The following is a 25,420-nucleotide window of genomic DNA, read 5'->3' as shown; positions in this document are numbered from 1 at the left end:
TGCCAGTCTGATGGGGGAGGGGGTGACGTGACCTACCATAGGGCCATCACCCCCACCAGTCTGATGGGGGAGGGGTGACGTGACCTACCATAGGGCCATCACCCCCACCAGTCTGATGGGGGAGGGGTGACGTGACCTACCATAGGGCCATCACCCCCACCAGTCTGATGGGGGAGGGGGTGACGTGACCTACCATAGGGCCATCACCCCCACCAGTCTGATGGGGAGGGGGTGACGTGGCCTACCATAGGGCCATCACCCCCACCAGTCTGATGGGGGAGGGGGTGACGTGGCCTACCATAGGGCCATCACCCCCACCAGTCTGATGGGGGAGGGGGTGACGTGACCTACCATAGGGCCATCACCCCCACCAGTCTGATGGGGGAGGGGGTGACGTGACCTACCATAGGGCCATCACCCCCACCAGTCTGACAGGGGGTGACGTGACCTACCATAGGGCCATCACCCCCACCAGTCTGATGGGGAGGGGGTGACGTGACCTACCATAGGGCCATCACCCCCACCAGTCTGACAGGGGGGTGACGTGACCTACCATAGGGCCATCACCCCCACCAGTCTGACGGGGGGGGTGACGTGACCTACCATAGGGCCATCACCCCCACCAATCTGATGGGGAGGGGTGACGTGACCTACCATAGGGCCATCACCCCCACCAGTCTGATGGGGGAGGGGGTGTCGTGACCTACCACAGGGCCATCACCCCCACCAGTCTGACAGGGGGTGACGTGACCTACCATAGGGCCATCACCCCCACCAATCTGATGGGGGAGGGGGTGACGTGACCTACCATAGGGCCATCACCCCCACCAGTCTGATGGGGGAGGGGGTGTCGTGACCTACCACAGGGCCATCACCCCCACCAGTCTGATGGGGGAGGGGTGTCGTGACCTACCACAGGGCCATCACCCCCACCAGTCTGATGGGGAGGAGGGGTGACGTGACCTACCATAGGGCCATCACCCCCACCAGTCTGATGGGGGAGGGGTGACGTGACCTACCATAGGGCCATCACCCCCACCAGTCTGACAGGGGGGTGACGTGACCTACCATAGGGCCATCACCCCCACCAGTCTGATGGGGGAGGGGTGACGTGACCTACCATAGGGCCATCACCCCCACCAGTCTGATGGGGGAGGGGTGACGTGACCTACCACAGGGCCATCACCCCCACCAGTCTGACGGGGGGTGACGTGACCTACCACAGGGCCATCACCCCCACCAATCTGATGGGGGAGGGGTGACGTGACCTACCATAGGGCCATCACCCCCACCAGTCTGACGGGGGGTGACGTGACCTACCACAGGGCCATCACCCCCACCAATCTGATGGGGGTGACGTGACCTACCATAGGGCCATCACCCCCACCAATCTGATGGGGGAGGGGTGACGTGACCTACCACAGGGCCATCACCCCCACCAGTCTGATGGGGGAGGGGGTGTCGTGACCTACCACAGGGCCATCACCCCCACCAGTCTGATGGGGGAGGGGGTGTCGTGACCTACCACAGGGCCATCACCCCCACCAGTCTGATGGGGAGGGGTGTCGTGACCTACCACAGGGCCATCACCCCCACCAGTCTGATGGGGGAGGGGGTGTCGTGACCTACCACAGGGCCATCACCCCCACCAGTCTGATGGGGGAGGGGTGTCGTGACCTACCACAGGGCCATCACCCCCACCAGTCTGATGGGGGAGGGGGTGTCGTGACCTACCATAGGGCCATCACCCCCACCAGTCTGATGGGGGAGGGGGTGACGTGACCTACCATAGGGCCATCACCCCCACCAGTCTGATGGGGGAGGGGGTGACGTGGCCTACCATAGGGCCATCACCCCCACCAGTCTGATGGGGGAGGGGGTGACGTGACCTACCACAGGGCCATCACCCCCACCAGTCTGACGGGGGGGGGGGTGACGTGGCCTACCATAGGGGCGCGTGGTTGCTCTGTTGTTATGGATACCACGCGGGTTGTCCTGTCGTCGGGGCGGGTTGGCATGTGAGGAATGTGAAGGGAACACTTGAACAGAAGGTTATAGAGAGGCGCATCTCCCCCCCCATCCCCCTCAACTCCTGATGTCTGGTTTTAATTAGACTTGTTAAATATGTAAATATGATGAGAGACAGGTCACAGGGAGATTGAACACACACAACTCTTCTTCAGAGGACATTGACTTTTCTGTTTCAAGGAACAAAATACTCTAGAATGTCACATAACAGGAAAAACTGAAACAGTTTAATTTGTTTCCCCATTAATTGTCTGTATTCCCTCAGCTGGTCTAGTTTATATAGCAGCCATCCATCCAGCCTGAGGAGAGGTGAGGAGAGTGAATAGTGATGATGAGGGAGAGGTGTGAATAGTGATGATGAGGGAGAGGTGTGAATAGTGATGATGAGGGAGAGGTGTGAATAGTGATGATGAGGGAGAGGTGTGAATAGTGATGATGAGGGAGAGGTGTGAATAGTGATGATGAGGGAGAGGTGTGAACAGTGATGACGAGGGAGAGGTGAGGAGAGTGAATAGTGATGATGAGGGAGAGGTGTGAATAGTGATGATGAGGGAGAGGTGTGAATAGTGATGATGAGGGAGAGGTGTGAATAGTGATGATGAGGGAGAGGTGTGAATAGTGATGATGAGGGAGAGGTGTGAATAGTGATGATGAGGGAGAGGTGTGAATAGTGATGATGAGGGAGAGGTGTGAATAGTGATGATGAGGGAGAGGTGTGAACAGTGATGACGAGGGAGAGGTGAGGAGAGTGAATAGTGATGATGAGGGAGAGATGTGAATAGTGATGAAGAGGGAGAGATGTGAATAGTGATGATGAGGGAGGGGTGTGAATAGTGATGACGAGGGAGAGGTGTGAATAGTGATGACGAGGGAGAGGTGAGGAGAGTGAATAGTGATGATGAGGGAGAGATGTGAATAGTGATGAAGAGGGAGAGGTGTGAATAGTGATGATGAGGGAGAGGTGAGGAGAGTGAATAGTGATGATGAGGGAGATATGTGAATAGTGATGAAGAGGGAGAGGTGTGAATAGTGATGACGAGGGAGAGGTGTGAATAGTGATGAAGAGGGAGAGGTGTGAATAGTGATGACGAGGGAGAGGTGTGAATAGTGATGAAGAGGGAGAGGTGTGAATAGTGATGACGAGGGAGAGGTGTGAATAGTGATGACGAGGGAGAGGTGTGAATAGTGATGATGAGGGAGAGATGTGAATAGTGATGATGAGGGAGAGGTGTGAATATTGATGATGAGGGAGAGGTGTGAATAGTGATGATGAGGGAGAGGTGTGAACAGTGAATAGTGATGATGAGGGAGAGGTGTGAACAGTGAATAGTGATGATGAGGGAGAGGTGTGAATAGTGATGAAGAGGGAGAGGTGTGAATAGTGATGACGAGGGAGAGGTGTGAATAGTGATGACGAGGGAGAGGTGTGAATAGTGATGATGAGGGAGAGATGTGAATAGTGATGATGAGGGAGAGGTGTGAATATTGATGATGAGGGAGAGGTGTGAATATTGATGATGAGGGAGAGGTGTGAATATTGATGATGAGGGAGAGGTGTGAATATTGATGATGAGGGAGAGGTGTGAATATTGATGATGAGGGAGAGGTGTGAATATTGATGATGAGGGAGAGGTGTGAATAGTGATGAAGAGGGAGAGGTGTGAACAGTGATGATGAGGGAGAGGTGTGAATAGTGATGATGAGGGAGAGGTGTGAATAGTGATGATGAGGGAGAGGTGAGGAGAGTGAATAGTGATGATGAGGGAGAGGTGTGAATAGTGATGACGAGGGAGAGTTGAGGAGAGTGAATAGTGATGATGAGGGAGAGGTGTGAATATTGATGATGAGGGAGAGGTGTGAATAGTGATGATGAGGGAGAGGTGTGAATATTGATGATGAGGGAGAGGTGTGAATAGTGATGACGAGGGAGAGGTGTGAACAGTGAATAGTGATGTTGAGGGAGAGGTGTGAACAGTGAATAGTGATGATGAGGGAGAGGTGTGAATAGTGATGATGAGGGAGAGGTGTGAATAGTGATGAAGAGGGAGAGGTGTGAATAGTGATGATGAGGGAGAGGTGTGAATAGTGATGAAGAGGGAGAGGTGTGAATAGTGATGATGAGGGAGAGGTGTGAACAGTGAATAGTGATGATGAGGGAGAGGTGTGAATAGTGATGGTGAGGGAGAGGTGTGAATAGTGATGAAGAGGGAGAGGTGTGAATAGTGATGATGAGGGAGAGGTGTGAATAGTGATGAAGAGGGAGAGGTGTGAATAGTGATGAAGAGGGAGAGGTGTGAACAGTGAATAGTGATGAAGAGGGAGAGATGTGAATAGTGATGATGAGGGAGAGGTGTGAATATTGATGAAGAGGGAGTGGTGTGAATAGTGAATAGTGACACACCTCTCCCCCCTGCCCATTCACTTTCAGTTTAAGCAGGTCCGTTGGGTTTAAGAGTGAGACAACACGCCCTCCCCCCTGCCCATTCACTTTCAGTTTAAGGAATTTAGTTCAGTTGGGTTTACTGGCTTTTGTTTGTCTGTTTTCTGAGCTAGAAAGCAGTAGTCTATAGATAGATACCAAGCAGCACAGTTTTTACACAGTGACTTTTAAACATTTTGAACCTATATTTAACTAGGCAAGTCAGTTAAGAACAAACTCTTATTTTCAATGAAGGCCTACCGGGTAGCAGTGGGTTAACTTTCTGTTCAGGGGAAGAACGACAGATTTGTACCTTGTCAGCTCGGGGGTTTGAACTTGCAACCGGCCTAGTGGTTAGAGTGTAGAGGCGACAGGGTAGCCTAGTGGTTAGAGTGTAGAGGCGGCAGGGTAGCCTAGTGGTTAGAGTGTAGAGGCGGCAGGGTAGCCTAGTGGTTAGAGTGTAGAGGCGGCAGGGTAGCCTAGTGGTTAGAGTGTAGAGGCGGCAGGGTAGCCTAGTGGTTAGAGTGTAGAGGCGGCAGGGTAGCCTAGTGGTTAGAGTGTTGGCCCGGTAACCGAAAGGTTGCTAGATCGAATCCCCGAGCTGATGAGGTAAGAATCTCTGGTTCTGCCCCCTGAACAAGGCAGTTCACCCCACTGTTCCTAGGACTTCATTGGAAATAAGAATTGGTTCTTAACTGACTTGCCTAGTTAAATAAAGGTTCAATAATACTACTGCTGTGGTCTCAGTGAGCATTTGAGGGATATAGTGAGTTTGTGTTCATGACATAAAAAAGCAGTCCTGTAAACTGTGCTCTCTCTCTGTAGGAGAGGCCACATTTCTATTTCAACATTAGATCCTCCAAAATCTGGATTCAGTGTATTCCATTAGAGCTACTCATTGTATTAGTCTGAGATCAGTAGCTGGAATATTGGACGTCGAGGGAACTACCCAGATCCTGGGTCAGGGGAACTACCCAGGTCCTGGGTCGGGGGAACTACCCAGGTCCTGGGTCGGGGGAACTACCCAGATCCTGGGTCGGGGAACTACCCAGATCCTGGGTCGGGGGAACTACCCAGATCCTGGTTTGGGGGAACTACCCAGATCCTGGGTCGGGGAACTACCCAGATCCTGGGTCGGGGGAACTACCCAGATCCTGGTTTGGGGGAACTACCCAGATCCTGGGTCGGGGAACTACCCAGATCCTGGGTCGGGGGAACTACCCAGATCCTGGGTCGGGGGAACTACCCAGGTCCTGGGTCGGGGGAACTACCCAGGTCCTGGGTCGGGGAACTACCCAGATCCTGGGTCGGGGGAACTACCCAGATCCTGGGTCGGGGGAACTACCCAGGTCCTGGGTCGGGGGAACTACCCAGGTCCTGGGTCGGGGGAACTACCCAGATCCTGGGTCGGGGGAACTACCCAGATCCTGGGTCGGGATAACTACCCAGATCCTGGGTCGGGATAACTACCCAGATCCTGGGTCGGGGGAACTACCCAGATCCTGGGTCGGGGGAACTACCCAGATCCTGGGTCGGGGGAACTACCCAGATCCTGGGTCGGGGAACTACCCAGGTCCTGGGTCGGGGAACTACCCAGATCCTCAGGACGAAATACTGTTTCAAAATACAGCAGGACAGAAAGGAGAAGCAATAAAGGCGTTATCACGTTTCATCTGGATAATGTACTGTATGTGTTACAGTCATATGTGATCTGCTTGGATATTGGCTATTAGCATCTTGTCAAGTGGGTGTTCTTGTACTACAGAAACAGGAGACAGGCTCCTGCTCTATGGGCCGTTCAGTGTGTGTATATATCTATATATATATACAGTTGAAGTCAGAAGTTTACATACACCTTAGCCAAATACATTTAAACTCAGTTTTTCACAATTCCTGACATTTAATCCTAGTAAAAATTCCTGTTTAAGTCAGTTAGTATCACCACTTTATTTTAAGAATGTGAAATGTCAGAAAAATAGTACAGAATCATTTATTTCAGCTTTTATTTCTTTCATCACATTCCCAGTGGGTCAGAAGTTTACAAACACTCAATTAGTAATTGGTAGCATTGCCTTTAAATGGTTTAACTTGGGTCAAACGTTTCGGGTAGCCTTCCACAAGCTTCCCACAATAAGTTGGGTGAATTTTGGCCCATTCCTCCTGACAGAGCTGGTGTAACTGAGTCTGGTTTGTAGACCTCCTGACAGAGCTGGTGTAACTGAGTCAGGTTTGTAGACCTCCTGACAGAGCTGGTGTAACTGAGTCAGGTTTGTAGACCTCCTGACAGAGCTGGTGTAACTGAGTCAGGTTTGTAGACCTCCTGACAGAGCTGGTGTAACTGAGTCAGGTTTGTAGGCCTCCTGACAGAGCTGGTGTAACTGAGTCAGGTTTGTAGACCTCCTGACAGAGCTGGTGTAACTGAGTCAGGTTTGTAGGCCTCCTGACAGAGCTGGTGTAACTGAGTCAGGTTTGTAGGCCTCCTGACAGAGCTGGTGTAACTGAGTCAGGTTTGTAGACCTCCTGACAAAGCTGGTGTAACTGAGTCAGGTTTGTAGGCCTCCTGACAGAGCTGGTGTAACTGAGTCAGGTTTGTAGGCCTCCTGACAGAGCTGGTGTAACTGAGTCAGGTTTGTAGGCCTCCTGACAGAGCTGGTGTAACTGAGTCAGGTTTGTAGGCCTTCTTGCTCGCACAGGCTTTTTCAGTTCTGCCCACAAATGGTCTATAGGATTGAGGTCAGGGCTTTGTGATGGCCACTCCAATACCTTGACTTTGTTGTTCTTAAGCCATCTTGCCACAACTTTGGAAGTATGCTTGGGGTCATTGTCCATTTGGAAGACCCATTTGCGACCAAGCTTTAACACAACATGATGCTGCCACCCCGTGCTTCACGGTTGGGATGGTGTCTTCGGCTTGCAAGCCTCCCCCTTTTTCCTGGGAAACACTGATGATGTGTATATGAACCAGTCAGAGAAGAGTTAAATTCATAAACAGCGATGTGCCTCATTAGCCTGTACTGCTCTAGAGAGAGGGGAGCGAGAGGTCAAATATTATTTTATAGGTCGCATAATCAAATCAAATCAAATTGTATTTGTCACATACACATGGTTAGCAGATGTTAATGCGAGTGTAGCGAAATGCTTGTGCTTCTAGTTCCGACAATGCAGTAATAACCAACAAGTAATCTAACTAACAATTCCAAAACTACTGTCTAATACACAGTGTAAGGGGATAAAGAATATGTACATAAAGATATATGAATGAGTGATGGTACAGAGCAGCATAGGCAAGATACAGTAGATGGTATCGAGTACAGTATATACATATGAGATGAGTATGTAAACAAAGCGGCATAGTTAAAGTGGCTAGTGATACATGTATTACATAAAGATGCAGTAGATGATATAGAGTACAGTATATACGTATGCATATGAGATGAATAATGTAGGGTATGTAACATTATATAAGGTAGCATTGTTTAAAGTGGCTAGTGATATATTTTACATCATTTCCCATCAATTCCCATTATTAAAGTGGCTGGAGTTGAGCCAGTGTCAGTGTCAGTGTGTTGGCAGCAGCCACTCAATGTTAGTGGTGGCTGTTTAACAGTCTGATGGCCTTGAGATAGAAGCTGTTTTTCAGTCTCTCGGTCCCCGCTTTGATGCACCTGTACTGACCTCGCCTTCTGGATGATAGCGGGGTGAACAGGCAGTGGCTCGGGTGGTTGTTGTCCTTGATGATCTTTAGGCCTTCCTGTAACATCGGGTGGTGTAGGTGTCCTGGAGGGCAGGTAGTTTGCCCCCGGTGATGCGTTGTGCAGACCTCACTACCCTCTGGAGAGCCTTACGGTTGTGGGCGGAGCAGTTGCCGTACCAGGCGGTGATACAGCCCGCCAGGATGCTCTCGATTGTGCATCTGTAGAAGTTTGTGAGTGCTTTTGGTGACAAGCCGAATTTCTTCAGCCTCCTGAGGTTGAAGAGGCGCTGCTGCGCCTTCTTCACGATGCTGTCTGTGTGAGCATACACATATTTATCAGAGATTATTGCAGATGCAGCAAAATGCTTATAATATCTGTGTCTCAAATTACACCCTATTCCATATATATTGCACTACTATGAACAGGGCCTATAGGGCTCTGGTTGAAAGTAGTGCACTGTGTAGGGTATAGGCTGCCGTTTGGGATGTAAACCATTGTCTTAACGTCAGTTAGTACGACAGCTGTCTGCAGTGCTAGCCCAGGTCAAAGTTTTATGTTAGAATGATGTAGCTGTTATAAGACAATGAAGCAAGAGGAGAATTTGGTGGAATGCTGTGATGTAGCTTCCTGATGACAGGAGAATTTGGTGGAATGCTGTGATGTAGCTTCCTGATGACAGGAGAATTTGGTGGAATGCTGTGATGTAGCTTCCTGATGACAGGAGAATTTGGTGGAATGCTGTGATGTAGCTTCCTGATCACAGGAGAATTTGGTGGAATGCCGTGATGTAGCTTCCTGATGACAGGAGAATTTGGTGGAATGCTGTGATGTAGCTTCCTGATCACAGGAGAATTTGGTGGAATGCTATGATGTAGCTTCCTGATGACAGGAGAATTTGGTGGAATGCTGTGATGTAGCTTCCTGGTAACAGGAGAATTTGGTGGAATGCTGTGATGTAGCTTCCTGATCACAGGAGAATTTGGTGGAATGCTGTGATGTAGCTTCCTGATCACAGGAGAATTTGGTGGAATGCTGTGATGTAGCTTCCTGGTAACAGGAGAATTTGGTGGAATGCTGTGATGTAGCTTCCTGGTAACAGGAGAATTTGGTGGAATCCTGTGATGTAGCTTCCTGATCACAGGAGAATTTGGTGGAATGCCGTGATGTAGCTTCCTGGTGACAGGAGAATTTGGTGGAATGCTGTGATGTAGCTTCCTGGTCACAGGAGAATTTGGTGGAATGCCGTGATGTAGCTTCCTGGTCACAGGAGAATTTGGTGGAATGCTGTGATGTAGCTTCCTGATGACAGGAGAATTTGGTGGAATGCTGTGATGTAGCTTCCTGATGACAGGAGAATTTGGTGGAATGCTGTGATGTAGCTTCCTGATGACAGGAGAATTTGGTGGAATGCTGTGATGTAGCTTCCTGATCACAGGAGAATTTGGTGGAATGCCGTGATGTAGCTTCCTGGTGACAGGAGAATTCACTTTTTTGGGGGGGTGGGGGTTATTGGATTAGAATATTGATCAGATCTAGGAGAGAGTGATGACATTTTGTATTTTTTAACCTTGAACTTTTATTTAACTAGGCAAGTCAGTTAAAGAATACTTTCTTATTTACAACGACGGCCTACACCGGTCAAACCCTAGCCTGGGGGACCGGATTCCAACCCATAATGCAGCACTGTATGTTTTCTGGAGGCAGCGTCTTCACTTGGCCAGAGGAGAATTCAATCATAGTTTATGACTTAAGCGATGGCCCCAACAAAATGTTGACGTTCTCACTACAGATGAATACAGAGATTGGGAACCTATGTAGTGTGTTCCAACCCAGCATGAACTCTGTACGTGTGTTACGACAGCAGCTACACTGGTAGTCTGGACTCTAGCTTAACCACCATACTAAAAAATCCACACAAGCCACTAGCCAGCCAGTCATATATCATGAGTTACAAGTTAAATTATAAAGTTATTATTTAAGAATTTAAGAGCATTGAAGATAAATCACAATTAGCAAAATAAAAAACTAAAATCCAGCTAGCTAAATAGCAGATTTAGATCAATAATCAACATCAATGATCACCTGATAGCCTTCCCTATTTTTACTGTTATCAATGTTTTAAAAAATAATAATTATTCCACCTTTATTTAACCAGGTAGGCTAGTTGAGAACTAGTTCTCATTTACAACTGCGACCTGGCCAAGATAAAGTAAAGCAGTGTGACACAAATCAAATCAAATTGTATTTGTCACATACACATGGTTAGCAGATGTTAATGCGAGTGTAGCGAAATGCTTGTGCTTCTAGTTCCGACAATGCAGTGATAACCAACAAGTAATCTAACTAACAATTCCAAAACTACTGTCTTATACACAGTGTAAGGGGATAAAGAATATGTACATAAGGATATATGAATGAGTGATGGTACAGAGCAGCATACAGTAGATGGTATCGAGTACAGTATATACATATGAGATGAGTATGTAGACAAAGTAAACAAAGTGGCATAGTTAAAGTGGCTAGTGATACATGTATTACATAAGGATGCAGTCGATGATGTAGAGTACAGTATATACGTATGCATATGAGATGAATAATGTAGGGTAAGTAACATTATATAAGGTAGCATTGTTTAAAGTGGCTAGTGATATATTTACATCATTTCCCATCAATTCCCATTATTAAAGTGGCTGGAGTTGGGTCAGTGTCAATGACAGTGTGTTGGCAGCAGCCACTCAATGTTAGTGGTGGCTGTTTAACAGTCTGATGGCCTTGAGATAGAAGCTGTTTTTCAGTCTCTCGGTCAACACAGACAACAACACAGAGTAAACATGGAGTAAACAATAAACAAGCCAATAACACAATAAACAAGTCAATGACACAGTAGAGAAAAGAAAGTCTATATACATTGTGTGCAAAAGGCATGAGGAGGTAGGCAATAAATAGGCCATAGGAGCGAAGAATTACAATTTAGCAGATTAACGCTGGAGTGATAAATGATCAGAAGGTCATGTACAGGTAGAGATACTGGTGTGCAAAAGAGCAGAAAAGTAAATAAAATAAAAACAATATGGGGATGAGGTAGTTAGATTGGATGGGCTATTTACAGATGGACTATGTACAGCTGCAGTGATCGGTTAGCTGCTCAGATAGTTGATGTTTAAAGTTGGTGAGGGAGACAAAAGTCTCCAACTTCAGCGATTTTTTGCAATTTGTTCCAGTCACTGGCAGCAGAGAACTGGAAGGAAAGGCGGCCAAATGAGGTGTTGGCTTTGTGGAGGATCAGTGAGATATACCTGCTGGAGCGTGTGCTACGGGTGGGTGTTGTTATCGTGACCAGTGAACTGAGATAAGGTGGAGCTTTACCTAGCATGGACTTATAGATGACCTGGAGCCAGTGGGTCTGGCAACGAACATGTAGCGAGGGCCAGCCGACAGGTCGCAGTGGTGGGTGGTATAAGGTGCTTTAGTAACAAAACGGATGGCACTGTGATAAACTGCATCCAGTTTGCCGAGTAGAGTATTGGAAGCTATTTTGTAGATGAGGATCGATAGGATAGTCAGTTTTACTAGGGTAAGTTTAACTTACTAGGGTAATTTAGGTACTAGGGTAAGTTAGGGTAAGTTTGGCGGCGTGAGTGAAGGAGGCTTATATAGGAATACCTAGGATAGGATAAGTAATCCTTCTCACCCCCCCTAAAAGATTTAGATGCACTATTGTAAAGTGGCTGTTCCACTGGATGTCATAAGGTGAATGCACCAATTTGTAAGTCGCTCTGGATAAGAGCGTCTGCTAAATGACTTAAATGTAAATGTAATATTTAGAAGGTACCCTTAACTAGCTTGCTTACAATTTGTGATGAGTGTGTCGTTGCAGAAATAAATACTCCTACGCTAAAAAATAGATAACTATTTTTTTTCTTTACAGAAGCAGTTTAATGTTTGTTTTTTACCACCTTCCCCCCTGAAAGATCTATGACTCTGATTATGAGTCATATCCAGAACGAAATCCTTCCTCACCACATTGTTTGCACTCCCAGTCCTTATCTGTCCAACAAGAAGCAACCAACACATTATTTTCTTTCTTCCCAGCGCTCATAGTCCTTATCTGTCCAATAAGAAGCAACCAACACATTATTTTCTTTCTTCCCAGCGCTCATAGTCCTTATCTGTCCAATAAGAAGCAGCCAACACGTTATTTTATTTCTTCCCAGCGCTCCCAGTCCTTATCTGTCCAATAACCAGGAAATCTCATAAGAGTTTTGTGTTTCCTCAAACAGGTCCCATCTGAGTCAAAGGTGATCAATGGCCTTCATAGCCGTATATATATATATATATATATATATATATATAAAACAATCAAACAGCAGGTGTTTTTTTCACATATGCTGTTTTACAGAAACCTGGGCTGGTCTAGTGGGTTACTACCGCTGCCTTTCAGACCAGGAGAGAATTGCTTTGAATCGGAGCTCTTCCAACACTTCTTACTGTCCTGTTCATTACCACTATCCAATAAACAGGACAAGGAGCAGTGGCTCTTTGCCAGTCAGGTGATTAAACCTAAACATGGATCAGCTCGTGCTTTCTAGTATGATAGTCCTACAGCATGTTGAGAGTCTGGCTTGGCACGTTGCCAACTACTAGGTCCCACATTATAGCCTTAGCCACCACATGTTGACGCTTGGTGAGTGTGGTGTGGAAAAATGTGTGGAAATGGTAAACCACATAATAACTAGTTGTCTCCTAGTTGTTGTCTCATCATCGCATTAACATCTGCTAACATCTGCTAACATTTGCTATGTGACAAATAAATGTTGATTTGATTTGATTTGATGACAAGAGTCATGCTCCCTGCTGACTGTTCTGTCCCTGTTTCTCCTCTATAGGGAGTCCTTCCCAGGCCCCTGCTGTGATGAACCCACCCCTCTGACACTACCTTCCATCGCCCCTCCCTTGGACCACCTCACCCCCCCCTCCAGCCACGGACCCCCGAAGGAGACCCGTGGAGGATGTTCTGGAGGAGTTAAACTACGCATCAAGAACAGGTCAGTCCTGGTCCGGTCTCTGTATGTCTCCATGGGCCAGTTTCCTGGCCACGGACAGTATTTTAGATTCTCCTCGACTGTCTAGTTTTTATTTTGGTGATTGTTAGTTCTCAAAGATGATCTTATTAAAAAAAATATATATATAGTTACATTATCTTTTCTACATACTTTTTAAAATCTGGTTTTAGTCGTTTAAGTTTACACAAACGCTTTACCATCCAGAATGAGTTTTTTTTTTGTTTAGTTTATTTTTTGTACTTTTACCCCTTTTTTCTCCAGAATTTTGTGATATCCAATTGGTAGTTAGTCTTGCACTCCTTCTTGGCAATTTCTCACATGGAATAGTCTTCATGTCTCAGAACAAGAATAGACTGCCGAGTTTCAGAAGAAAGTTCTTTGTTTCTGGCCATTTTGAGCCTGTAATCGAACCCACAAATGCTGATGCTCCAGATACTCAACTAGTCTAAAGAAAGACAGTTTTATAGCTTCTTTAATCAGAAACAACAGTTTTCAGCTGTGCTAACATAATTGCAAAAGGGTTTTCTAATGATCATTTAGCCTTTTTAAAATTATAAACTTGGATTAGCTAACACAACGTGCCATTGGAACACAGGAGTGATGGTTGCTGATAATGGGCCTCTATACACCTATGTAGATATTCCATTAAAAATCAGCCGTTTCCAGCTACAATAGTCATTTACAACATTAACAATGTCTACACTGTATTCCGGATCAATTTGATGTTCTTTTAATGGACATTTCTAAGTGACCCAAACTTTTGACCGGTAGTGTAAACTGTATATCTACACAGTACCAGTCAAACTGTATATCTACACAGTACCAGTCAAACTGTATATCTACACAGTACCAGTCAAACTGTATATCTACACAGTACCAGTCAAACTGTATATCTACACAGTACCAGTCAAATGTTTGAACATGGGTTTTTCTTTATTTGTAATATTTTATTTTCAAGGGTTTTTCTTTATTTGTAATATTTTCTACATTGTAGAATAATAGTGAAGGCATCGAAACGATGAAATAACACATATGGAATCATGTAGTAACCAAAAAAAGTGTTAAACAAATCAAAATATATTTTATATTTGAGATTCTTCAAAGTAGCCACCCTTTGCCTTGATGACAAATTAAATTAAAATGACATTTAAACCTGTTTTTGATTAGTCATTATGGGGTATTTTGTGTAGACAGACTGCTGAGGATGTTTATTTATTTAATCATTTTTTGAATAAGGCTGTAACGTAACAAAATGTTGAAAAAGTCAAGGGGTCTGAATACTTTCAGAAGGCACTGTATATGCGGAGAGAGAGAGATGGGGAAAGAGAGAGAGAGAGAGAGGTAGATGGGGAGAGCGAGATATTAAGACAAACCGAGAAAAAGAGATTTAGAGAGAAAGAAATTAGAGAAAAAGGTCAAAAGGTCAGATATTTATAGCTCTCGGCCCTGTCACCGTTTCCTGTCTGCTTCAGGAAGAGAAGGTGTTTTGTCCCAAATTCCACCCTATTCCCTATAATAGTGCACAACTCTAGACCAGAGCCCACATTGGCCCTGTTTAAAAGTAGTGCACTTTACAAGAAATAGGGTGCTATTTTGGGACACAGAAAAGGAAGATATGATCTTAGGGATGCATCGTTATTATGACCACTTCCTCCTCCGTGTGTCTCGCGCCCGCACGGGAACATGAAACGAAGGAGAATTTACTCAGGAACTAAAGACTGACTCTCTCCACTGGCGCGTTTCTCCTCTTGTGCGCTTTCCAAACTCTCGCCAGTTAAGAGCGCTTAGTTTTCCACTTTGAAAATGTTTACTGGTGCTTTCACAAGTTAAAAAGGATATTTGTTAAATCCATATGTCGTATTATTACTGTTATTAATATTATTACTATGATTGCTAGCGTTTGACCATTCCATGCCCTTTACGTTTTTCTGGTTCGTGTTTGATACAGGCTACATTGTTACGTTTTCATTTTCCTCTTCTGATGTTTATAGTGCACATCAGCGTTCGCAACACTCACGAGGGAGAAGTTATTATGTCGCGAGGGAGAAGTTATTATGTCGCGAGGGAGAAGTTATTATGTCGTGAGGGAGAAGTTATTATGTCATGAGGGAGAAGTTATTATGTCGTGAGGGAGAAGTTATTATGTCGCGAGGGAGAAGTTATTATGTCGTGAGGGAGAAGTTGTTATGTCGTGAGGGAGAAGTTATTATGTCGTGAGGGAGAAGTTATTATGTCGTGAGGGAGAAGTTATGTCATGAGGGAGAAGTTATTATGTCACGAGGGAGAAGTTGTTATGTCGTGAGGGAGAAGTTATTATGTCATGAGGGAGAAGTTATTATGTCGTGAGGGAGAAGTTATTATGTCGTGAGGGAGAAGTTATTATGTCATGAGGGAGAAGTTATTATGTCATGAGGGAGAAGTTATTATGTCATGAGGGAGAAGTTATTATGTCATGAGGGAGAAGTTATTATGTCATGAGGGAGAAGTTATTATGTCATGAGGGAGAAGTTATTATGTCATGAGGGAGAAGTTATTATGTCATGAGGGAGAAGTTATTATGTCATGAGGGAGAAGTTATTATGTCATGAGGGAGAAGTTATTATGTCATGAGGGAGAAGTTATTATGTCATGAGGGAGAAGTTATTATGTCGTGAGGGAGAAGTTATTATGTCGTGAGGGAGAAGTTATTATGTCATGAGGGAGAAGTTATGTCATGAGGGAGAAGTTATTATGTCATGAGGGAGAAGTTATTATGTCATGAGGGAGAAGTTATTATGTCGTGAGGGAGAAGTTATTATGTCATGAGGGAGAAGTTATTATGTCGCGAGGAGAAGTTATTATGTCAGGAGGGAGAAGTTATTATGTCGTGAGGGAGAAGTTATTATGTCGTGAGGGAGAAGTTATTATGTCGCGAGGAGAAGTTATTATGTCGCGAGGGAGAAGTTATTATGTCGCGAGGAGAAGTTATTATGTCGCGAGGGAGAAGTTATTATGTCGTGAGGGAGAAGTTATTATGTCGCGAGGAGAAGTTATTATGTCGCGAGGAGAAGTTATTATGTCGCGAGGGAGAAGTTATTATGTCGCGAGGAGAAGTTATTATGTCGTGAGGGAGAAGTTATTATGTCGCGAGGAGAAGTTATTATGTCGCGAGGAGAAGTTATTATGTCGCGTGGGAGAAGTTATTATGTCGTGAGGGAGAAGTTATTATGTCGCGAGGAGAAGTTATGTCATGAGGGAGAAGTTATTATGTCGCGAGGGAGAAGTTGTTATGTCGTGAGGGAGAAGTTATTATGTCGTGAGGGAGAAGTTATTATGTCGTGAGGGAGAAGTTATGTCATGAGGGAGAAGTTATTATGTCACGAGGGAGAAGTTGTTATGTCGTGAGGGAGAAGTTATTATGTCATGAGGGAGAAGTTATTATGTCGTGAGGGAGAAGTTATTATGTCGTGAGGGAGAAGTTATGTCATGAGGGAGAAGTTATTATGTCGTGAGGGAGAAGTTATTATGTCGTGAGGGAGAAGTTATTATGTCATGAGGGAGAAGTTATTATGTCATGAGGGAGAAGTTATTATGTCGTGAGGGAGAAGTTATTATGTCGCGAGGGAGAAGTTATTATGTCGCGAGGGAGAAGTTATTATGTCATGAGGGAGAAGTTATTATGTCGTGAGGGAGAAATTATTATGTCGTGAGGGAGAAGTTATTATGTCATGAGGGAGAAGTTATTATGTCGTGAGGGAGAAGTTATTATGTCGTGAGGGAGAAGTTATTATGTCATGAGGGAGAAGTTATGTCATGAGGGAGAAGTTATTATGTCATGAGGGAGAAGTTATTATGTCATGAGGGAGAAGTTATTATGTCGTGAGGGAGAAGTTATTATGTCGTGAGGGAGAAGTTATTATGTTGTGAGGGAGAAGTTATTATGTCATGAGGGAGAAGTTATGTCATGAGGGAGAAGTTATTATGTCATGAGGGAGAAGTTATTATGTCATGAGGGAGAAGTTATTATGTCGTGAGGGAGAAGTTATTATGTCGTGAGGGAGAAGTTATTATGTCGTGAGGGAGAAGTTATTATGTCGTGAGGGAGAAGTTATTATGTCATGAGGGAGAAGTTATTATGTCGTGAGGGAGAAGTTATTATGTCGTGAGGGAGAAGTTATTATGTCGTGAGGGAGAAGTTATTATGTCGTGAGGGAGAAGTTATTATGTCGTGAGGGAGAAGTTATTATGTCATGAGGGAGAAGTTATTATGTCATGAGGGAGAAGTTATTATGTCATGAGGGAGAAGTTATTATGTCGTGAGGGAGAAGTTATTATGTCATGAGGGAGAAGTTATTATGTCATGAGGGAGAAGTTATTATGTCGTGAGGGAGAAGTTATTATGTCGTGAGGGAGAAGTTATTATGTCATGAGGGAGAAGTTATTATGTCATGAGGGAGAAGTTATTATGTCGTGAGGGAGAAGTTATTATGTCGTGAGGGAGAAGTTATTATGTCATGAGGGAGAAGTTATTATGTCGTGAGGGAGAAGTTATTATGTCATGAGGGAGAAGTTATTATGTCGTGAGGGAGAAGTTATTATGTCATGAGGGAGAAGTTATTATGTCATGAGGGAGAAGTTATTATGTCGTGAGGGAGAAGTTATTATGTCATGAGGGAGAAGTTATTATGTCATGAGGGAGAAGTTATTATGTCGTGAGGGAGAAGTTATTATGTCACGAGGGAGAAGTTATTATGTCGTGAGGGAGAAGTTATTATGTCACGAGGGAGAAGTTATTATGTCGTGAGGGAGACGTTATGCTCATTTTATTTTTGTATTTATTTGCCGTTTAGTTCCAGAAGCTTCTCAGGCTCCGTCTTGTCACTGTGAACATAGACGTACGTACCTGGCCGACACCTCAGAATAGGTGTGGACAAAGGTATTTAAGTGCCCGTTTGGCTATGCTCTGGTCAGTTGGGTTTTGGTAATCATTAGGGGAGCCTGGTAGACCACACCTGTGTCTTGTTGGTAAAGACAGGTTTTTTTTGGGGGGGGGGGGTCTGAAGACTAACCATTTAAAGTCATAATTGTGTTAAATGTTCACCACCACCAGTGCTGTGTAGTTCAAACTTCAAACCTGTTACACCTCTGCCTGCCTCCTAACAATATGTTTTGTCCTCTGGGCTGCTATAAGGTCCCTATTTTACAATGCCACTGTGTATGTTTCCTGTCCTCTGGTTGTGTGGCATCCTGGTTGGGAAAACTGTTAGCATTAGTCACTGGCTTGAACTTATAAAGAAATCAGTGCGTGTTTTGATAGTCATTGTGTGTGTAAAGGCTGATGGCACCATATCGTTGCTGTGTTTGACTACTGGAGTTAGCGTAGCTTAGGACTGCATATCACTGATGTGTTTGACCACTGAGTTAGCGTAGCTTAGGTCTCCATATCGTTACCGTGTTTGACTACTGAGTTAGCATAGCTTAGGACTCCATATCACTGATGTGTTTGACTACTGAGTTAGCGTAGCTTAGGTCTCCATATCGTTACCGTGTTTGACCACTGAGTTAGCATAGCTTAGGACTCCATATCACTGATGTGTTTGACTACTGAGTTAGCATAGCTTAGGACTCCATATCACTGATGTGTTTGACTACTGAGTTAGCATAGCTTAGGACTCCATATCACTGATGTGTTTGACTACTGAGTTAGCGTAGCTTATGACTCCATATCACTGATGTGTTTGACCACTGAGTTAGCAAAGCTTAGGACTCCATATCGTTACCGTGTTTGACTACTGAGTTAGCAAAGCTTAGGTCTCCATATCGTTACCGTGTTTGACTACTGAGTTAGCGTAGCTTAGGACTCCATATCGTTGCTGTGTTTGACTACTGGAGTTAGCGTAGCTTAGGACTCCATATCACTGATGTGTTTGACTACTGAGTCAGCAAAGCTTAGGTCTCCATATCGTTACCGTGTTTGACTACTGAGTTAGCGTAGCTTAGGTCTCCATATCGTTACTGTGTTTGACTACTGAGTTAGCGTAGCTTAGGACTCCATATCGTTGCTGTGTTTGACTACTAGAGTTAACGTAGCTTAGGACTCCATATCACTGATGTGTTTGACTACTGAGTTAGCGTAGCTTAGGACTCCATATCACTGATGTGTTTGACTACTGAGTTAGCGTAGCTTAGGACTCCATATCGTTACTGTGTTTGACTACTGGAGTTAGCGTAGCTTAGGACTCCATATCACTGATGTGTTTGACTACTGAGTTAGCAAAGCTTAGGTCTCCATATCGTTACCGTGTTTGACTACTGAGTTAGCGTAGCTTAGGTCTCCATATCGTTACTGTGTTTGACTACTGAGTTAGCGTAGCTTAGGACTCCATATCGTTGCTGTGTTTGACTACTAGAGTTAGCGTAGCTTAGGACTCCATATCACTGATGTGTTTGACTACTGAGTTAGCGTAGCTTAGGACTCCATATCGTTGCTGTGTTTGACTACTGGAGTTAGCGTAGCTTAGGACTCCATATCACTGATGTGTTTGACTACTGAGTTAGCAAAGCTTAGGTCTCCATATCGTTACCGTGTTTGACTACTGAGTTAGCGTAGCTTAGGTCTCCATATCGTTACTGTGTTTGACTACTGAGTTAGCGTAGCTTAGGACTCCATATCGTTGCTGTGTTTGACTACTAGAGTTAGCGTAGCTTAGGACTCCATATCACTGATGTGTTTGACTACTGAGTTAGCGTAGCTTAGGACTCCATATCACTGATGTGTTTGACTACTGAGTTAGCGTAGCTTAGGACTCCATATCACTGATGTGTTTGACTACTGAGTTAGCGTAGCTTAGGACTCCATATCACTGATGTGTTTGACTACTGAGTTAGCGTAGCTTAGGACTCCATATCACTGATGTGTTTGACTACTGAGTTAGCGTAGCTTAGGACTCCATATCGTTACTGTGTTTGACTACTGAGTTAGCGTAGCTTAGGACTCCATATCACTGATGTGTTTGACTACTGAGTTAGCGTAGCTTAGGACTCCATATCGTTGCTGTGTTTGACTACTGGAGTTAGCGTAGCTTAGGACTCCATATCACTGATGTGTTTGACTACTGAGTTAGCAAAGCTTAGGTCTCCATATCGTTACCGTGTTTGACTACTGAGTTAGCGTAGCTTAGGTCTCCATATCGTTACTGTGTTTGACTACTGAGTTAGCGTAGCTTAGGACTCCATATCGTTGCTGTGTTTGACTACTAGAGTTAGCGTAGCTTAGGACTCCATATCACTGATGTGTTTGACTACTGAGTTAGCGTAGCTTAGGACTCCATATCGTTGCTGTGTTTGACTACTGGAGTTAGCGTAGCTTAGGACTCCATATCACTGATGTGTTTGACTACTGAGTTAGCAAAGCTTAGGTCTCCATATCGTTACCGTGTTTGACTACTGAGTTAGCGTAGCTTAGGTCTCCATATCGTTACTGTGTTTGACTACTGAGTTAGCGTAGCTTAGGACTCCATATCGTTGCTGTGTTTGACTACTAGAGTTAGCGTAGCTTAGGACTCCATATCACTGATGTGTTTGACTACTGAGTTAGCGTAGCTTAGGACTCCATATCACTGATGTGTTTGACTACTGAGTTAGCGTAGCTTAGGACTCCATATCGTTACTGTGTTTGACTACTGGAGTTAGCGTAGCTTAGGACTCCATATCACTGATGTGTTTGACTACTGAGTTAGCAAAGCTTAGGTCTCCATATCGTTACCGTGTTTGACTACTGAGTTAGCGTAGCTTAGGTCTCCATATCGTTACTGTGTTTGACTACTGAGTTAGCGTAGCTTAGGACTCCATATCGTTGCTGTGTTTGACTACTAGAGTTAGCGTAGCTTAGGACTCCATATCACTGATGTGTTTGACTACTGAGTTAGCGTAGCTTAGGACTCCATATCGTTACTGTGTTTGACTACTGGAGTTAGCGTAGCTTAGGACTCCATATCACTAATGTGTTTGACTATTGGAGTTAGCGTAGCTTAGGACTCCATATCACTGATGTGTTTGACTACTGAGTTAGCGTAGCTTAGGACTTCATATCGTTACTGTGTTTGACTACTGAGTTAGCGTAGCTTAGGTCTCCATATCGTTACTGTGTTTGACTACTGAGTTAGCGTAGCTTAGGACTTCATATCGTTACTGTGTTTGACTACTGAGTTAGCGTAGCTTAGGACTCCATATCGTTACTGTGTTTGACTACTGAGTTAACGTAGCTTAGGACTCCATATCACTGATGTGTTTGACTACCGGAGTTAGCGTAGCTTAGGACTCCATATCACTGATGTGTTTGACTACCAGAGTTAGCGTAGCTTAGGACTCCATATCACTGATGTGTTTGACTACTGAGTTAGCATAGCTTAGGACTCCATAATGTTACTGTGTTTGACTACTGAGTTAGCGTAGCTTATGACTCCATATCACTGATGTGTTTGACTACTGAGTTAGCGTAGCTTAGGACTCCATATCACTGATGTGTTTGACTACTGGAGTTAGCGTAGCTTAGGTCTCCTTATCGTTACTGTGTTTGACTACTGAGTTAGCGTAGCTTAGGATTCCATATCGTTACTGTGTTTGACTACTGGAGTTAGCGTAGCATAGGATTCCTGCTGCTTTCCTCTGTAGAGAAGAGAGATGACATCCATCCTAGCATCAGCATATCTCGTATTTCATCAGAACAAAACACCTCACTGCTGCACCTACCCAGTTTCCATTCTCCTCCATCCTCATCACAACAGAACTGTTTCCATTCTCCTCCATCCTCATCACAACAGAACCGATTCCATTCTCCTACATCCTCATCACAACAGAACCGATTCCATTCTCATCACAACAGAACCGATTCTATTCTCCTCCATCCTCATCACAACAGAACCGTTTCTATTCTCCTCCATCCTCATCACAACAGAACCGATTCTATTCTCCTCCATCCTCATCACAACAGAACCGTTTCCATTCTCCACCATCCTCATCACAACAGAACCGATTTTATTCTCCTCCATCCTCATCACAACAGATCAGATTCTATTCTCCTCTATCCTCATCACAACAGAACCGTTTCCATTCTCCTCCATCCTCATCACAACAGAACAGATTCTATTCTCCTCTATCCTCATCACAACAGAACCATTTCCATTCTCCTCCATCCTCATCACAACAGAACCATTTCCATTCTCCTCCATCCTCATCACAACAGAACAGTTTTAAGAGTTCCTCTGTGCATAAATAAAAGCAGAGCTCTGTGCAAACAGGCAGAAAGTCTATAAATACGACCTCAGAAACAGATCAATCGTTGAGTTTCATCCTAATATGGCTGTCCCGTTAAGTTGATTTCACGTGACGTAGGGGAGCGGAGCGCCGGCCGTTTCAGTTGGTTCCGTTTCAGTGGAATGTTCAAAGTGAACGGAATAATTCAACAATGTTCTAGACGTTCTGTATCTTTTCTGTTGTCTCTCTGTGTGTCCAAAATGGCACTCTGTTCCCTCTGTTCCCTATATAGTGCACTAAATGGTGCACTTTAAAGGAAACAGGATGCCATTGGGGATACAGACACTGATAAATAGATGGATGTTATTGGAGGACTTGTGGAGGCATTGCTATGGAGACCGCCCGTAATACCATGGCACCGTAGTTTCACTGTGTACACAACACTACCACCCAGATCTCTCTGTGTATACCTAGGCTAGGGCCTCGCTGTGTTACGGCTCTGCAGTGCACAGTATGTAGAGTGAAAATACTGAGAATTTAGAAGCTTTGGCTTCTGTGTAAACTGGCCCTTTACTGTGGGAGCAGAGCAGACTGGTTGGACCTTAGTTTCTCCATCTACTGTATGTCAGATGGCAGTTTGGATTTAGAACCCAGTTGCTATGGGTGACCTTTGTTATCTTACATGGGATATTCTAGAGTTTACTGAAGATTCTCTCTCAGAATGTAAACAGTTCTAGAATCGGAAATCTTTAATGAAATATTAAATGCAGACAAGCTTTACACTGAATGTACAAAACATTAGGAACACCTTCCTAATATTCAGTTGCACCCCCGTTTGCCCTCAGAACAGCCTCAATTCGTCGGGGCATGGACTACAAGGTGTTGAAAGCGTTCCACAGGGACGCTGGCCCATGTTGACTCCAATGCTTCCCACAGTTGTGTCAAGTTGACTGGATGTCCTTTGGGTGGTGGACCATTCTTGATACACATGGGAAACTGTTGAGAGTGAAAAACCCAGCAGAGTTGCAGTTCTTGACACACACAAACCGGTGCGCCTGGCACCTACTACCATAACCGGTTTAAAGGCACTTACAGATTTTGCCTTGTCTATTCACCCTCTGAATGGCTCACATACACAATCCATGTCTCAAGGCTTAAAGATCTTTATTTAACCTGTCTCCTCCCCTTCATCTACACTGATTGAAGTGGATCTAACAGGTGACATCGATAAGGGGGTCATAGTTTTTACCTGGTCGGTCTGTCGCAGAAAGATGATCCTAATGTTATGTCCACTCAGTGTATAATGTGATGAAGTTGTATTTATCCAACAGATCTATCAGATAATATAGTATATTTATCCCTTGTGATCAGTCTGAGGTTAGTCCCATAGATAGAACTGTATATATATGTTATATCTCTATGGTTATAGAACTATATATATGGTATATCTCTATGGTTATAGATATAGAACTATATATATGGTATATCTCTATGGTTATAAATATAGAACTATATATATGGTATATCTCTATGGTTATAGAACTATATATATGGTATATCTCTATGGTTATAGAACTACAGTGCCTTGCGAAAGTATTCGGCCCCCTTGAACTTTGCGACCTTTTGCCACATTTCAGGCTTCAAACATAAAGATATAAAACTGTATTTTTTTGTGAAGAATCAACAACAAGTGGGACACAATCATGAAGTGGAACGACATTTATTGGATATTTCAAACTTTTTTAACAAATCAAAAACTGAAAAATTGGGCGTGCAAAATTATTCAGCCCCTTTACTTTCAGTGCAGCAAACTCTCTCCAGAAGTTCAGTGAGGATCTCTGAATGATCCAATGTTGACCTAAATGACTAATGATGATAAATACAATCCACCTGTGTGTAATCAAGTCTCCGTATAAATGCACCTGCACTGTGATAGTCTCAGAGGTCCGTTAAAAGCGCAGAGAGCGTCATGAAGAACAAGGAACACACCAGGGCAGGTCCGAGATACTGTTGTGAAGAAGTTTAAAGCCGGATTTGGATACAAAAAGATTTCCCAAGCTTTAAACATCCCAAGGAGCACTGTGCAAGCGATAATATTGAAATGGAAGGAGTATCAGACCACTGCAAATCTACCAAGACCTGGCCGTCCCTCTAAACTTTCAGCTCATACAAGGAGAAGACTGATCAGAGATGCAGCCAAGAGGCCCATGATCACTCTGGATGAACTGCAGAGATCTACAGCTGAGGTGGGAGAATCTGTCCATAGGACAACAATCAGTCGTATATTGCACAAATCTGGCCTTTATGGAAGAGTGGCAAGAAGAAAGCCATTTCTTAAAGATATCCATAAAAAGTGTTGTTTAAAGTTTGCCACAAGCCACCTGGGAGACACACCAAACATGTGGAAGAAGGTGCTCTGGTCAGATGAAACCAAAATTGAACTTTTTGGCAACAATGCAAAACGTTATGTTTGGCGTAAAAGCAACACCCTGAACACACCATCCCCACTGTCAAACATGGTGGTGGCAGCATCATGGTTTGGGCCTGCTTTTCTTCAGCAGGGACAGGGAAGATGGTTAAAATTGATGGGAAGATGGATGGAGCCAAATACAGGACCATTCTGGAAGAAAACCTGATGGAGTCTGCAAAAGACCTGAGACTGGGACAGAGATTTGTCTTCCAACAAGACAATGATCCAAAACATAAAGCAAAATCTACAATGGAATGGTTCAAAAATAAACATATCCAGGTGTTAGAATGGCCAAGTCAAAGTCCAGACCTGAATCCAATCGAGAATCTGTGGAAAGAACTGAAAACTGCTGTTCACAAATGCTCTCCATCCAACCTCACTGAGCTCGAGCTGTTTTGTAAGGAGGAATGGTAAAAAAATTCAGTCTCTCGATGTGCAAAACTGATAGAGACATACCCCAAGCGACTTACAGCTGTAATCGCAGCAAAAGGTGGCGCTACAAAGTATTAAC

General features: G+C 44.4%; 1 protein-coding gene across 1 annotated transcript in view; it reads left to right on the top strand.

Annotated features, from left to right (window-relative positions):
* Positions 1–25,420, top strand: part of LOC118380269 (protein Shroom3-like) — a 196,133-nt gene that overhangs the window by 77,731 nt on the left and 92,982 nt on the right. Inside the window, exon 3 of the mRNA XM_052525020.1 lies at positions 13,029–13,187. Coding sequence (XP_052380980.1) covers positions 13,029–13,187 — 159 coding nt within the window. The remainder of the gene's footprint in view (positions 1–13,028; positions 13,188–25,420) is intronic.

This window comes from Oncorhynchus keta, chromosome 9 (genome assembly GCF_023373465.1).
Source record: "Oncorhynchus keta strain PuntledgeMale-10-30-2019 chromosome 9, Oket_V2, whole genome shotgun sequence".
Classification (NCBI taxonomy): domain Eukaryota; kingdom Metazoa; phylum Chordata; class Actinopteri; order Salmoniformes; family Salmonidae; genus Oncorhynchus; species Oncorhynchus keta.
This window is presented reverse-complemented; position numbering and strand designations above follow the sequence as displayed.